We start from the raw sequence: 17,356 nt of genomic DNA, 5'->3' as shown, positions 1-17,356 counted from the left end.
ACGCTCAGCATTCGACTCGTAATCTGAGGGTCGCGGGTTCGAATCTCCGTCGCACTAAACATACTCGCCCTTTCAGCCGTGGAGTGTTATAAAGTTAGTCAATCCCATTATTCGTTGGTAAAAGAGTAACCCAAGAGTTGGTGGTAGGTGGTGATGACTAACTGCCTTCCCTCTTGTCTTACATTGCAAAATTGTGGACGGCTAGCGTAGATAGCCCTCGCGTAGCTTTACGCGAAATTCAAAACAAACCCAACGGCAAAGCAATGTGTTTGCGGAGCTACAATACTAGAAACCTGGTTTCGATACCCGTGATGGACAGAGCACGGATACCCCATTGTGTAGCTTTGTGCTTACTTTCAAACAAACGCCTGTTGACGCCTCTGGATATACGTTTTCAGAACTTTTACTGCCAACTTAGCCTTTGATAAACATTACCCATGTAAGCAATACCTGCTTAATTACTTATTTCAAATTTGCTGATATGTGTTTTTAATTTTGAGGAGTGTTTGCTTGAAAAATGCATCTGACTTTTTCAATATTTTTAATTAATGACTTGCATTCAATACTCAAAGTTTTAAGAGGACAAGCGAAGAATTTTCCCAATCGGGTGTCAATGTTTTCCATTTAATATGTATGTGCAGCCTTTTTGTTAATCTTGTAGTGAAAGCTTCGTTTTTTTTTCACTCCTCATTTTGATATCTTATTAAAGAATAAGCGTAACGTCAAACGGATGCAGACAGTTTTTAGACAATCAGACTGAACCTGTATGTCGATGTTGTCGTTCATTTTCTGTCATGTTTTTGGTAATAACTAAGTTTGTTGTTAGATATATACGACTGTTTCAATTTAAGTTTAATCCAAGTGCAAAGATTTATGTAGTTTATATAGCGTAATTATTAAATTTAAAAACTATGGTTTATCGTAAGTTTGTTTACCAATCATATGTTGTGTAGTTCAATAGTTATGAATTGTTGATTGTTACATTACTGCATTGTATCACTAGAATCTTCTGAGATTTTCATTGTTTCAATTGAAGATTATTGCATCACAATGTCTAGTAGTGTATTGAATGTTCTAGACTTTGGTTGGGGTAAAAATGCTGCAAATTTAGAAAGCGAGATGTAGATTGAGTGACTGTGAAGTTTAGCCATAAATAGCGTACTGTCGATTTTTGAAGTGAACATATCACGGATTGAAGTGCAATAACAGAGTCAGTTGTGTTATAAATTATTATATGTGGATTTTAATGAAGAAAAAAGTATTTATAGCTCTGGATACAAAAGGGACAATCAACATTGTAACGAACATTTACATGTAGGTTTGATTTGTTTTAACATTATTTTAAAACAAGTGGACTGTGTGTTGTTTGGTTATTGCTGAAATTTATCATCAACAAGTCAGACCCCGGTTGTAAAGAATCCATCCTAGAAGAAGACAAATAACAGTGGTAAAATGGCCTATATAGTGGAGGCGAAAATATTTTTTAGGTTACAAATACACTATATAACCATGCCGAATGATTGGTTGCTAAATGGATAGAAAGAGATCAACGATAGCGGAGAGAGTAAAAAGCAAACGAGAGAAAAGAGAGACTGGAATTTGAAAAAATAAGGACAAAAACTGAGATTAACGTGCTCAACCAACACAAAAAAGGAAGACTCAAGAATGATAATGGGGTTAGAGCCAGCCAACCAAATTTGTCCAAATGTGATGAACAGAGGAATGATACAAACCTTTTCCTGGTGAGACATTAAGGTATGACAAAAGTAAGAATTGGGACAAAGGTGACTGGACAGTCTTTCTCTGACCCCTTCTCACAGGAAAAGGCCTTAAAGTGTATATGGGTATGACTTCGGAAGATACCATGGTCTATGACGAGTTAAAAGTGGCCTTGTTTAAACAGTATAAACTTATTGATGAAGGTTTTTCTGCAAGTTAAGAAAAGTGAATCCTGACACTGGATAAATTGTGTTTGAGTTTTTCGTGTATATGTAGCGATAATTTACTAGGTGGACTGGCATGGCCAAGTATGAAGATAGTTTATCACCAACAAATAACAGCAGAAATTTCATCATAAAGCAGCTGGAGCTATCTCCATAGATAGTACTGGCAAGAAACAAGAAAAGAATTACTGTTACCATGGATGATGATGTCAGAAGAAATAGAAAGAAGACAACTTGTCAGATTCACAACAAGAAGGAAGTGCTGTCACAATAACTAAACACTGATTGATTGTGAGTTCAAGTTATCGAATAGGTTAACAGTGCATGTGGTGAAAGAGCATGTGATAAATATCAATAGGTGGCAACAAACCACAACATGCCAGTAGGTAAAGGCTATTTCGGGAAGAAGAAAGTGAAAGTCCCACTAGGCACCAACTGCAGCAGTGATAACCAGTCTAGTATCAGATGACCAGTTGATGGGAAAAGTATATCTGTGCATGTTGATTTATGGGACAGTGAGAAAGTTTTTCATAGCAAGAATAAAGGTCGACACTCCATACTATATGGAAGACCTTGAAGCCATGTATATGGAGGCACGCATCTACGAGTTGGTAATTGGCAATATACCAGGAAGTAGAAACTTGTAAGAACCAGACAGAGACGATACTGGTGAGGTTTATGCAATCACAACAAAAGAGCCCAAGAAAAGATAAGGTAGCAAGACATCAAGTCATGAAGTCTAGTCTCAAATGGTGAAATCTCAAAATGTAGATGTACAATAACTGAAGAAAGCAAAGAAAAACCCTTCACTGCAAAAATTCTGGGACACTACCCTGGAGTATGTCAAACACAAGACAAAGGAGAAAAAGGCTTGCAAATTAGAGCACTGGAAGGAATCACTTTACTGAATCTCTCAAAGCAGTTCTACTGGGAAAGTTAAAGAGGTTTACAAGTTGATTGTTGGAGGATATCTAGGAGCAAAGAAAGAAGCAAATAAAATCACCACCTTCCATTGACTAGAGATCTTTGGAGGTGTCACAAGATTCTGCAAGTCATGTGAACTTTGCCAAAGAACAGCACCTATGGAGAAGGTAGCCAATGTGCCACTGGGTAAGGTGCCTCTCATTGAAGAGCCATATAGCAGAGTAGCTGTAGATTTGATTAGGCCTTTGCAGTTGTACCTGAAAAGGATAACCAAGATGTGCTGACAGTAGTTTACTATGTAACATGTTAACCAGAAACGATAACATTGCAAAAGACAGAGATCGATAAAGTAGCAGAAACGCTCCTGGAAGTGTTCTATAGAGTATGTTTTCCAAAAGAAGTCTTGAGTGACCAAGGGATCCAGTTTACCTCAGATTTTTTTCAATGCAAGAAGTAAGCAAACTCATCAGTATCAGGCAGTTCCAACAACTTCAAACGTAATGGACTTTATGAGAGAAGTAGTGGAGTGTTAAGGAGCATGCTTCACAAGATGTTCCAGGAGAGATCATGTGATTGGGACAACAATATCATTCGCTTACCAAGAAGCTCCACAAGAGAGTACAGGATTTTCACCCTGAAGGACAGGGTGAGGTCTGATACAGATATTGAAAGAATTATGGACAGAAAAAGAAGACGAGTTAGAAGTGAAGAACACATACCAATACATGTTAGGCTTCAGAAACTGAGTGACAAAGACTTTTTAACTCGTTTTGATGTAGATTCTAAAAACTGTCGACGGGAGAAGAAGAGTCAAAGTGAACAACACATACCAATATATGTGAGATCTCTAAAACTGAATGAAGATCTGTCAACTTGCTCGAGAATGTATGCAGTTCAAGGAATCAGAAGCACTTGTATTACAAGAAGGCCAATAACTGACTTTTCAAGGTTGAACAGAAGGTCTTGATGCTGTTGCGAACAGACAACAACAACTTTATTATACAATGGAAAGTGCATAAAGTGGTGAAAGCGGATGGAAATACTGAGATATACCACAAAAATCTGTTTAAAAGTTATTTCGAGAGGGAGGGGAGACTAGCAGATCTAGATATTTAAGCACAGGTGATTATTGCTAATGTGACTATCATAGATGCAGATCCAGAATACAGTGACTTTGTTCTAGATGAGTACCCACTAGAGCTAAGGTTGCTGAATGGAAATGTATATGAACATCAGTGAAGAACTGAATGGCGAGCTTAAGAAGGAGCTACAAAATCTACTATGCCAGTATGCAAATATATTTACAGATATACCAGGCAAGACGGATTTTGTGCAATACGAGGTTGAGATCTGGCTAGGGATCCAGTCAAGGTGAAGCCCTACCAAATGACCTATACATTGAAAGACTTGTTCAAGCAAGAAGTCTAAGTACTGTTAAAAGCTGGAATCATTAAGCCTTCGAGAACAGTCTACTGTTAACCAGTGGTAATCTTGAAAAAGAGGGATGGCGCTTAAACCATTTCTGCATAGATTTTTGGAAACTGAACCTTCTGGCAAAGTTCCACTCCGAACCTATTGGCAAAATTTGAAAAATGCCAAGTTATTTACAAAGATCGACCTCAGTGATGATTGTTGGTGTATCTCAATGTAAACATAATCTCCAGATAAGAGATTACCTTTGTAATACCAGAAAGGTGCTACCAGTTCGGCAGGATGCCATTTAAGTTAGTCAAATCAGCAGTGACATTCAGTTGTATTATGAGGAAGATGTTGCACAAGATTACCAACATCAGACATCATGTGGGCAACATTCTGACACACAGCTAGATGGGAAGACCACCTTAAAAACTCGGGGAGCTTTTCAGGTGAGTGAAGACAGTAGGTCAGACCATCTAAGTGCTGCATCAGGTATTCTGTGCTAGACTTTTTTGGATTTAGTGTGGACATTAACAGATAGCCATTGAAGACGAGAAGCTAGCCCATTCTGATGATTATGCTACAAGTCAAATCCTTCATAGGGTCAGTGAGATACTATTGGAAGCTCATCCCAAACTATACTGAAGTTCCTGCACCACTGACTGACCTGACGAAGAAAGGCCAGTCCAACAAGATGAACTGGAACAACCACAGCAGATGGCATTCTAAAAGTGGAAGAACATGTTAGGAAGTTTGCCAGTCCTTAAACTACCAAACTTTAACAAACTGTTCATTGTTCAGGCTTATGCCTCAGACGTTGTAATTGGAACAGTACTTCTGCAAGAACATATAAACTGACTCTGCATCAGTAAAAAGCTGTTGAGTGATGAGAAAAACTACTTTAATTGAACAGGAATGTCTGGCCAGTGTATTTGCCATCTGGAAATTTCATAACTTTCTCTATAGGAACGAGCTCATCATCCATACAGACCATCATTCTTTTGCATACATCTTGAGGTGTAAAATCACAGTATGAGGATCATGCACTCAACATTGTACCTTCAGAACAACTAATTCGACATTGAGGCCATCAAGAAGACTACAAATATTGAAGCATGCTATATAAGAAGAATTTTCTCACGAACTCAACTTTGTTTCTGTAACTATTTGCGAATCATACGTTGTGTAGTTCAGCAGTTATGTGAATTGATGAATGTTATTGCATCATATCACTAAAACCCGAGTTTTTCTTCTTGTTTTAATTGATTATTATTGCATCGTATTAGCTAGTGTGTGGAACGTTCTAGATCTCTATCAAGGTATGAATACTTATTGAAAATTTAGATAGAAACATAGATTTAAGTTGCATAATTCTCAAGTTTAGCCATAAAGAGCGTATGGTGGCGATTTTAAAGTGAAATTATCACATATCGTATTGTAGTAGAGAATAAATAATTTGTGTGGCCAATTGTGTTCTGTGTGGAATTATTTAATATTCTGGATACAACTATGATAATTATCAGTATAATTAACATTTTATATATTATTGACCAGTTTTAATATATTATTTTAAAACAAATAGACTGTATGCTATTTGTTTAATGTTGAGATTTATTGCCAACAAGTGGCAGACACCTACTGTAAAGAATCCAGTCTGTACATAAAACCTGACACTTATTAGCTCAGTCCTTTTATTGAATATGTATAAACATGGTTTAATATAATTTTTTTCATCATAAAAAAAACAAAGATTTGTGTTAACATTTCACTCTCATTTAAGTTTTGGAGCTATTGGCTTGGAAATGTACTTGCAACTAGTACGTGTGACTTGTACAGTGGTTTTCAGATATTAGCGAAGATGATTTTGTTTGTTTGTAATAAAGCTTAAAGCTTTACAAAGGGCTATCTGTGATCTGCCTACGACGGGTATGGAAACGCGGTGTTTTGTGGTGTAAGTTCAAAGACATACCGCTGTGCCATTGGGGCAAAATGATTTAGAACCCTTAAAACTCAGTATTTTAGAAGGAAATGTATAGATCTTAACACGGTTAATTTTCACTCTATTGAATATTAACTTTAAGATAGTATCGTCCAACAGAGTAAGATGTTTACTTTAAAAATAATTTTAATAGTAGTCCAGCGTACAGAAAAATAATCATTGTATTTTACTGTTTATATGGGATAAGTTCATATCAGTCAATAATTAAACTTTTATGCCTTAATACTTATATAAAACACATGTCTTATTAGATGGAGCAACATTTGTCAATTTCTTGTCAGTTCTGAGGAACACTTTATATGTAATTATTCTACAAATATGTTTTAATTCTCGGCCTGGCGTAGTCAGGTGGTTAGGGCACTCGACTCCTAATCCGAGGGTTGTGGCTTCGAATCCCCGTCACACCAAACATGCTTGCCCTTTCAGCCGTGTGGGCGTTATAATGTGATGGTCAGTCCCACTATTCGTTGGTAAAAGAGTAGCCCAAGAGTTGGTGGTGGGTGGTGATGACTAGCTTCTTCCCTCTAGTCTTACACTGCTAAATTAGGGACAGATAGCCCTTGTGTAGCTTTGCGCAAAATTCAAAACAAAACCCGTTTTTAATTCAAAGTATTAATCATTCTATATAAGAAATTTTTGTACATTATTCATATACAGTGGCGTGGCGGGGCTGTTGCGAACCTTTACACCACGATAACACGTTTAACTTCTCTATATTTTATTTATGGTGGATTATAGACTAATTGAAAATGGGAATTGTCACGAGTAAGGTGTTTAGATGGTATTTCTATAGAGATGTTTTTAAATAATTTAGAACCAAACACATTTTTGAAAAAGGAGACTTCATTGTTCATGACAGTAGAAAAAGTTGTAAAGTTTTAGAAACACTTCTCGACAGCTTTTAATAAGTAAGGACTTGAAATTGTTCAAGGGTGTAGCTTATTTACTGTTATACATTAATTTTAATGTCTATGCTTGTTTCAGCTTAATGAATGTAACGTATAATGTTAAATGTGTATAACGCAAGCCCCGCCTGTTCTCTGAATTTGTAAAATATTCTCTAGAATAAGAATCAATAATATATGTTCTACGAAAACACTAGCGTATCTTCGAACATTGTTGAACTTTCTCTACTAAATATTATAAATCGAAGCGCCAGAAGAAAATAATAAGAATATTGTTTGTCTGGTACAGTAAGTATACTGTAAGCCTCGGAAGCTATAATTGTGATAATCGCTTATTAATCGGAAATCTATAGATATTTGACCAGGAACGTTTACAGATTTCGAACAGTACGAACCATTCAACTTCAGAAATTAACTTCGGACGGCAGTATCTCTGCGAGGTTATTTATCTTCTGTGAAAACTAAGCTTGTAAACCATAGGCCAAACAAGAATAGAGATAGCATTCCCGTCAAGTGAAGCGTATATGTGTGTTAGCATAAAAGTAATACGCGCCTCGAAGCCTGGACCGTTGATAAAATATTCATTTCTAGATCAGATAGAAGATTGAATATTGTTTTTAGTTTGTACAATATTTGTATATAACTAATTATTTTTAATAACTGTTATTATAAACTGTATTTTTTTTGTATAATGAAATATATTTTTATTAAAAAAGAAACTTGTTTGTATCAATCATACTGGCAAATATCATAAATTTGATACATATTAACATTTTTCCGGCTATTTGAAATGGTAATACGTAACGTAGGTAACAATAATTCGGAGGCTCGCCCAAAATAAATTATAATGCGTAACAAAAATCATAAGCCTCCAGTCACAAGTTGAAAATAAAGGTTACGAGAACTGAATGAACGGGAATCACGGCTTTCTCGTTCAACTACATTATCAAGCCTCTTAGTGTGCTGCCAAGATGTCTTTGCTTAGGATTATGGGATTTGATCACCTAAAGTAAGAAATAAATCTTGACCTAAGTTTGTAAATCCTTTTTGGTTTTTTGAATATCTATTATTAGTTATTACTAACAATGATTAGTATGAATGAAACACTGCATTTTAATTATTTATTTGATGTTAATAACGATTAGGCTAGGAATCGTGTAGCATATTTCAAACTTATAGAGGTATTAGGGTTAATTAAGAGCTAAGCAGGCACACTCAATAGCCATTATGTTTTCTCTAGGTAAGCCTGAAATTTTACGACGTAATATGAAGGAAAATTTAAATTAAAAAATCGTCGTTTGTATACAGTATCGAATTGTTTTATTGTTTAACGTTTTGGTAGATCGTTTTATATGAAACGTGGTAATCATGGACATATTTATTAAAACAAAAAAAAAGATGTAAAAATATTTTTATCAGTTGCATAAAAAAGGTTTAGACTTTAGAAAGTTATTTTAGAATCGTGGAAAATACAACTGTAAGTTGGCTTGATCAATACCATCTAATTTTTTTCATGGACTAATTACAGTGATGGAAATAAACTATATCGCAATAAAATATTTATTGAATCTAAAGATGTTTAAAAAGCAAACAGAAACTGTTTTCTTTTTTCGGTCTACGTTTGCACAAAACTCGCGTTCAGATATATAATATATAATAAACTTTTATTTGAAAGCTGGATCGCTAGTTAGCCTGTTTGACTGGGATCTCAGTTTTCGTGGTGTAAGTTTCATTAGAGCAAAAATATATATAGCACAACCGTGCTCCGCATTTTGAGACCGTGGTTACATTATGAGAATGATAGTCAAATCCAATTATTTGGTCAGACAAGAGTAGCCTAATCTTTGGTGTTGGGTATTGTTGACCTACTGTTTTACCTGTAGTCTACCACTTCAAAATCAGGAACAGTTAGTGCAGATAACCCTAGTGTAATTCTGCGTACATTCACCCAAACAAACTAACAAGCAATAAATCATTTTACACATATACACATACGAAGATTGCATAATTTAACTCCGATTACTTGCTGTGTCTCATTTTAATTGGGCAGCATAGTAGTGTGTTGATTTTGGATTCACACAAACGCTGCAATACAACATTCGAAACAGTTGTGAATTTAACAGTTTCGATTTGATTTAGTTATAAATCATACTAGTAGCAATAAAGGTTAGAGGTTTTAAAACAAACGACATTTAAATCTCTGCCTTTCACTATACAGCTTTTTCTTCCCACCTACATCAGTATCTACTAATAACTTCGTCACTGTTCAGAACATTCTGCAACATTCTATAACAATGGAATTATCGCTTAATTAATATTGATGTACTTACTTCAAATCAACTTTATAATAACTTAACTTCCCTTTGCTGTTTTATAAATAATACCAACCAATCAAAATATTTTTTAGATATTTTTTTCACTATTCAAAATAATATCTTGTTCAGATTAAAAAGATGTGGAATATCTATACAGCGACGTTTTGTTATAGCTTTGTTATATAGTACGAATTACTTGTTTTATTATCGATCGCTGTCTATTACTAAATGTTTTTTAACCTAAATCATTTATCGATCGCTGTCTATGAGAATCAAAGTTACCGTTCTTTGTTAAAGTTTGTTGAAGTATTTTAAAATGTCATTGTAATATGTTTCAATGAGTTAACCTAGATGTCTCATTACGTAGTAGTAGACACCTAAAATTTCCCTTAAAATGAATCAACTCAAGGTAATCATAATGAAACCTTATCAGAACAATATGATTAAACGCATTAAGGAATATCATCACCTCATGGTAACACAGACATAGATTAGCATATAGATGGTTATTAATAGAAACAAGGTATGAAATCCAGTGAAATATTTTAAGTGGAAATGTTCAACCATGTTGTTTAGTTATCGTGTAAGACAGTAGAAAAGAAAATGATAGCCCTATACAATATTTCGTGTGAATACAAACATAATAAATATCACAGTAATTCATTAGTTAGTAATAATGTGATATTAAATGAGCATTTTCTAATTCTCGGTAATAGTTCGTGTTCACTATCGACGTATTTGCAATGTCACGTGTTTCTGTATTTTTTCATGTTTGTAACGAATTTAGGATCAAAATTTCAACCACGTGCTCTTTTTTATGGCTATGGTTTTCATTATTAATACCTCTAATAATAATTCAGTATGGTTTTATGGTAAAGGCTGGAATTATGAATTAAGTATTATGTTACGTTGACGTTAATAATCACGAAAAATATGCGTGTATAAGTTTTTTAAGAATATAATAGAACCTCAAATGTTGCGAAACTTCAAACGTCTTTAAAATTATAGGTAGTATTTATAATCCAGTTTTTAGTTTTTCAATAAACTCCATTCATTGAAAGTTGGAATAAATATACATTCCCAAGTAAAACTCAGCCTATGTTTAAGCTTCTCTGTAACGCACCATACAGATTTTCATTACGAGCTAAAATGAAATTAACGATATCTAATACTTATATCGATTGAGTTGATTCATCCAGTAAATCAATGGTAAGTTTACGAGCTTACAACACTAAAAAAGCACAGTTCGAATCCCGATGATTGGCAAAATCGCAAGGGACTTATTGCCGTTAAAACGATAGCGTTTAGATATTAAATGATTAGTGATATATACAACATCACTGCATTTCATCATTTGTTTTTATGTATTGCACTGAGTGTAAATGCTGTCACTAAAGTTTTGTTTTAAATTAATTTTATCTTATGCACCTATTCTACAGTACGTACCAGTGTTGTTTGTATAACACTTTTCTAATTTTGTTCATTATTGCAATACATACCGACACTTAAAGTTTTATGTACATCTTATTATCACTTTTTTCTCACTTGAATTATTGTTCAGAAATTCACTTTCTAAGCATTATTTCCCTTTGAATACCACAAAATGTTCTTTGTAACTATTGTATAAAGTGACGTGATGAAAACTTCCTACTTTGTTTATTAGACACAACTAAAAACAAAGGTTTAACCGGACAATGGGTGAGCTTTTATGGTAATAGACTGAGAGAAAAATACTGTGTTTATCTTAACTATACAATAATAAACAGTCAAAGTATAGCCTCTATTTATTTCTTTAAAACTAGATCGTATTGCACTGTTTCTTCTCGTTGAAATCTACAACCTAATAAGACACCTTGCTTGTTAAACAGTATAATTACTTCTTTGCTTTTTGTACCATGGTGGGTCAGCCCTAAGTTGACGGACTTAAAATACTAAAATCCGGAGTTTGATTCCTCGCGGTAGACAAGACGCATATCGTCCATTTGACTAGTTTTACGCTAAAACAACAAGTGCTCTTGCAGATTCCAGTGCCAGTAACTCTAACAAGCCGCCTCTTTTGTTTCGTTTATAATTTGAAGTAGAAAGTTGTATCTTTCTCCTCTTTTTTTAAGCCTCTAAATTGTTATTAAAATGAGTAACTGCTTATGGCATCAACAAATTGTAAAACATATATTGAATTAGATTGAAATGACAAACAGGATTAAGATGTTGTCCAGTTTAACTTTAAAGTATTTAATAATATACCAACTACATTTTAGAAGTTAAGCTTTATGAAGCAAACAGAAATGTTAATATACATTTTGAATCACTAATATCAAACTATTTATACAAAGTTAATAGAAAGGAAAAACATTTGATGATTTAAGTATTATCTTATAAACACACAACAACAGAAAATGTTATGGATATAAAGATTTAACATCAAGATGGATCCTTTAGTTACTGGTGAATGGGAAGGTAATATTGTGCTCTTTGAATATCGTCGTCAATCAAAAACGGCTGTTCTGGTTGACCGATTATCTGGTTCAGATAGTAGAAGTTTGGAGAATCTTTACAGGACACAGCTTCTTCAAGGTTTGAGCATGTGAATGTTAGTTGGTTGAAAACTGTCTGGTTTCCGCACGAAAAAGTAAATTGTTGAGTATCCTTCTTCCCATCTGCTAATTCAACGATGTTACACACGTGAAAAAGCTTGCATAAGTTGTGAACGTCAGCATAGTAACCATTACCTGGACACGTGAATGTTGGATTCACTTTACCAATTAATAACTCCACTCCACTAGGCAAATCATAAGCTGCTCGTTTGTTCTAAAATAAAATAATATACACACGTACGTACATACATATATATATACCATTAGAAGGCCCATTTTGTATTTCAGATGTGATGGTTTTGCTGCATTGGTATTTTGAGCAGCAGGGAGGCTTTTAGGGTTAAAAGATGTCCTCACCATAGAAATCGAAACATGTCCTTCTCAAGAAATAAAGTAGGCAGTGTTTGTTATTTATTTTTGTTTTACACTTGTTGTAGTTGTTTTATTTACTCTATTTAGTCAAGGTAGCATTTAAGTGAAATAATCTTTAAACCAACATGTGATCCGAAAATAAATGGGTGTTATATTGACCTGGCCAACTACTCTTTATCAAAATATTTGAATAAATGAAAAAGAGAGCAGGCTGGAATCAAACTCGCAGTTCTGTTTTCCTTGTTGGTAGAATTGCGGGTTCGACTTCTTTTCGGTCTCAATTTTAATTTTGCATAAACATTGCTAAGTAAGGAGGCGATGACTAATATTTCATTAGAAATTTATCAGAGACATAGGTATTAAATATTAGAGAGCCCAAAACTTTATTTTACAGTGTACAATTATTCTCTCGAACCTTATTCTGTACTTGCTGTATTTTGAAGAGGAAGGGAAATCCTCTATTTTTAGAGTTTAAGTTTAGATACTCAACATTTTTTAGAATAATTTATTGAAGCATAAAGTATGAGGCATTAAAATGCTATTTGAAAGTTTACAAGTAATAAATATAAATATATAATATGTAAACTAAGTATGTTGTTAAGCACAAAGTTATACAATGTGGCATTTGTTCTCAACCGTGGATATCAAAACCCGACTTTTAGCGTTCTAAGCCTTCATTTTTACCGCAGAGCCGCTAAGGGACACAAGCTAAGAAGTCTGCACTTAAACCATAATCAGGCGAAAATATAATCTGTCAATTTTTTCTTTTTTAATCGAAGGAAGTACAATGGTGACAACTCTGTTTGTTTTTTTTTAATTTCACGAGGGGAGGCAGCCCGTCATCACTATCTACCGCCAACTATTAGGCAAGTCGTTTACCAACGAATAGTGGGTTTCACATTCACGTTATAACGCCCCCACGGCTGAAAGGGCAAGCATGTTTGATGTGGCAGGGTTTCAAAATCGCGACCCTCAGATTGCGAGTTAAGTGCCCTAACCTGGCCACGACAACTCTCTAAACAGTCCTCTTACAATTATAACTATGTGGTGAAACAACAACGCTAAAACTTCAACAGTTAAACACATATACACCCCAATTGGATTTAATGGTTTATTTATGATAAATTTTAATGTCGTAAAACAAAACTTGAAATAAAAACTTACAAAAGCTGAACGTTATACTTTCAGAACACAATTACAAAAACTTATAATCAAACCTTATATATATATTTAAATATAAGCAAGCATAATTGCATTTGTAATTTTGTTCTAAATACCATTGAAATTCGTTACCTTTCACAGTAAGTGTGATTTCCTTTATCTGATAAGGTGCTATTATTGATTCGAATATTTTGCTCAAAAGTCGGGGATTAAAACATGTACTTACTCGGATAGGTTTCACAGGATTTCCAAGGCATAGGCCAATGAAAGCTTAAAGCAGAAATTAAAAATAAAGTAAGCAACGAGAAATCACAATATTTTTTATACAGTTAATAGAACACCGATTCACTTTTAATGTTCATTGTGAACGTTATCTAAATTTTGTGTGTGTGAAAACAATCTGATGCTATAATAATAAGTTAAAATAGCAACTCGAACGTTATTTTTGTTAAGTTTTTAAGAAATGTACTGAATGCTTAAATTTTTCTCATTCTGTGAAAATATAGTCAAACAGGAACTAAAAAGTTTGTTTTGTTTTTTTTTAATTTCGCGCAAAGCTATACAAGGTCTGTCTGCGCTAGCCGTCCCTAATTTAGCAGTGTAAGATTAGAGGGAAGGCAGCTAGTCATCACCACCAACCGCCAATTCCTGGGCTACTTTTTTACCAACTAATAGGGGGATTGACCGTAAAATTTAACGCCCCCATGGCTGAAAGGGCGAACATGTTTGGTGTGATTGGAATTTGAACTCGGGACCCTCAGATTACGAGTCGAACGCCTTAACTCATCTGGCCATTCCAGGCCTTACTAAAAATTAAGTTGACCATTAAATTTCATTCTATTCATTGAGTATTTGTTCATAGTAGATTGGAGATAATCTAGTCAAAAGTCTTGATTAATACTTGTTCCCCTTCTTAGGTTAAGTTGCGAAAAATCGAACTTTTTGTTTAAAAACATTTCTTATTACGTTCTATGTAAATATAAACAATACTTGAAAACATATTACTTACCTAAAATTAAAAATAACTTCATCTTGCAGAAACTGTAATACAAGATAATGGTCAGTTAAATATATATACGTGTAATAACTAAACTAGTTGAGTCCCAAGTGTTTTATGTATATATAAAGATATATAATATTATGGTTGAAATACAGTTATGATTGCATGTGATTTATGACAACAAACACAATTCGATGTGATATGCATTTTCTTTCAATTTCAAAAGCAACTTTTTATTTAAAACTAAAACTGCTACTTCAAATCGATGTTACGCATGTTGATTGCTAGAATAATTGAATAAATTAGAATTACAGAACACTAGTAAAAATATCAAAATACTTGAAAAACGGAAAGTAAAAACCCGAAGCAAATCTCTACTAACAATATATTTCATATGTGCATCAGACGTTGTAATTTAGCAAAAGATATAATATTTATATTTAGGAGTATAACTTAGGCCTACTATTTAGAGCTAGTCGATTTCTAAAATAAACATGTATATTATAAATAAGATTTTTGCTAGATTTTATGCTAAACTACACGAGTGATGTCCAGACTAGCTGTATTTGATTCTTAAGTGATAGGGAAGGCACCTAGTCAATACAATTCACCGCCAACATTTTGTCTACTCATGTGAGACAGAATAGAATAATTTGATCATTTTTATAATATAAATGTGCAGAGAGCGAGTACTTTTTTAAGGTAACAAAACACGATCCACCAAACCTCAAATCCATGAACAACCAATAAATGTGTGTGTGCTTTCTTATAGCAAATCCACATCAGCCTATCTGCTGAGTCTACCGCGGGTAATCGAACCGCTGATTTTAGGGTTGTAAATCCGTAGACTTACCGCTGTACTAGCAGGGGCCCGGCATGGCCAAGCGTTTTAAGGCGTGCGACTCGTAATCTGAGGGTCGCGGGTTTGCATCCCCGTCGTGCCAAATATGCTCGCCCTTTCAGCTGGGGGCGTTATAATGTGACGGTCAATCCCAACTATTCGTTGGTAAAAGAGTAGCCCAAGAGTTGGCGGTGGGTGGTGATGACTAGCTGCCTTCCCTCTAGTCTTACACTGCTAAATTAGGGACGGCTAGCACAGATAGCCCTCGAGTAGCTTTGTGCGAAATTAAAAAACAAAACAAACAAAACTGTACTAGCAGGGGACAGTAAAATAAATCGCAGATAGTTTAATTTAGGGAAATTCAAAACAGTTTTGCCTAACTTATAATGATTTTAATTTCAGAATAAGGTGCTACTTATACTAAGTATTAAATTCATTAAATGATATTCCACTGTGAATCGTATCTGTATTATACAGAGTAATAAAGACTGCTATGTGCGCATGTCTTTACGAAAGCTAAATCGTTTATAGAATTATTTATTAATTGCAGGTTAATGGTAAATACCAAAATAGATAAAATACATATAATAAAAATTCGTGCCTTAAATTAAATATAATTATACTATGTCTTAAAAGTGTAATCCTAGAATGTAATTGTTCTTGAAATTAGTTATTTAAGCAATTAACGTAGTTGTAAATACATTTATGAAAGTATCTTCTGAATAAAGATATAATTCCTTTCGTCCTTGTATATTTCTACCGTAAACACTGAGGTGTTACAAAGTAGATATGAAATTTACTTACATTCATACATGGAACGATTCTTGGCTTTAGTTAACCGAGTTATGGAAGGCTGTCGACACAGAAGTCTTGCCAGACTTTTATACCTGAACGCTTCAAATTCGAAGCAGGGTCAACATGATTTTAAGCAAGCGATATCTGATGAACATCTGAAATTTCTTCTCCCACCCTCAAACCTGACGGTAGCCAATGAAATCTGAGAGCTGTTAGTACGAAAAAACGTATTACGGTCGGAACGTAGAAAACGAGCGTGTCCAGAATATAACCCACTTTTTTTGGAGCTGTTTGAAACGGCCCTTATTGTTTTGCACTAGCATAATAAATAGAAAGACTCATTAATAATGTCCCAAGAGGGAGCAATATTTTTTCCTTCTAAGTTGTTACAAGGATATTATTTAACGTAGATTCTTAAGTGGGTTCATTGGGATGGCATTCACGACAGATGCTCACTGTGACGTTTTCTCTGACATTATTGCTTTTGTTTTTGAGACGGCAGTTAGGTTATAGCATTATTATCCGAATGAAATCTGAGCTCTTCAATACATAAGATGTTTAAATAAGTAGACTTTTTCTATTCGGCATGGATCATATCAACTAAGAGACTATAATTCACAAAAATTATAAAGAGTTGTGTGTTCAAAAATAATAATAAACAAGCTTTTGAAATTAGTTAAATAATTATTTCGAGTACGTGTTTGTTTTTGAATATCGCGCAAAGCTATACGACTGCTATCTACGCTAACCGTCCATAATTTAGCAGTGTAAAACTAGAGGGAAGGCAGTTAATCATTACCACACACTATCAACTCTTGGGCTACTCTTTTATCAACGAATAGGGGGGGGATTGACCGTCACATTATAACGTCCTCACGCTTGAAAGGGCGAACATGTTTGGTGTGACAGGGATTCGAACCCGCAACCCTCAGATTACGAGTCGAGTGCTTTAACCACCTGGCCATGCCGGGTCTATGTGTGTTAGTAAAGGATGTTGAAAATATGTAACAAATACTTAAAATCAAGCGATAAGTCATTCTGTATTAGGTTTCTCACGCTCTTCTGAAATGTGGCCCTATTTTTTTCTGAGT

The 17,356-nt window shown here is 34.4% G+C and overlaps 1 protein-coding gene across 3 annotated transcripts; it reads right to left on the bottom strand.

Moving 5' to 3' along the window:
• Nucleotides 1-11,457: 11,457 nt before the first annotated feature.
• Nucleotides 11,458-16,399, bottom strand: LOC143232154 (uncharacterized). Of its 3 annotated transcripts, none has more exons than XM_076467251.1 (4): nucleotides 16,275-16,399; nucleotides 14,639-14,670; nucleotides 13,856-13,899; nucleotides 11,458-12,231 (listed from the first exon to the last, which is right to left on the bottom strand). In XM_076467251.1, exons 1-4 carry the CDS (start codon nucleotides 16,278-16,280, stop codon nucleotides 11,942-11,944), a joined length of 372 nt encoding a protein of 123 aa, XP_076323366.1. In that variant the 5' UTR covers nucleotides 16,281-16,399; the 3' UTR covers nucleotides 11,458-11,941. The 3 variants fall into 3 exon arrangements, with proteins under 3 accessions (XP_076323366.1, XP_076323365.1, XP_076323364.1); XM_076467249.1 differs by having other exon boundaries at nucleotides 11,740-12,310; XM_076467250.1 differs by lacking the exon at nucleotides 14,639-14,670 and having other exon boundaries at nucleotides 11,734-12,310; nucleotides 16,275-16,389.
• Between the last annotated feature and the right edge of the window lie 957 nt (nucleotides 16,400-17,356).

This window comes from Tachypleus tridentatus, chromosome 11 (assembly GCF_004210375.1).
Source record: "Tachypleus tridentatus isolate NWPU-2018 chromosome 11, ASM421037v1, whole genome shotgun sequence".
NCBI lineage: Eukaryota > Metazoa > Arthropoda > Merostomata > Xiphosura > Limulidae > Tachypleus > Tachypleus tridentatus.
Note: the sequence above shows the minus strand (reverse complement) of the source record. Positions and strands in the feature narration are given on the sequence as shown.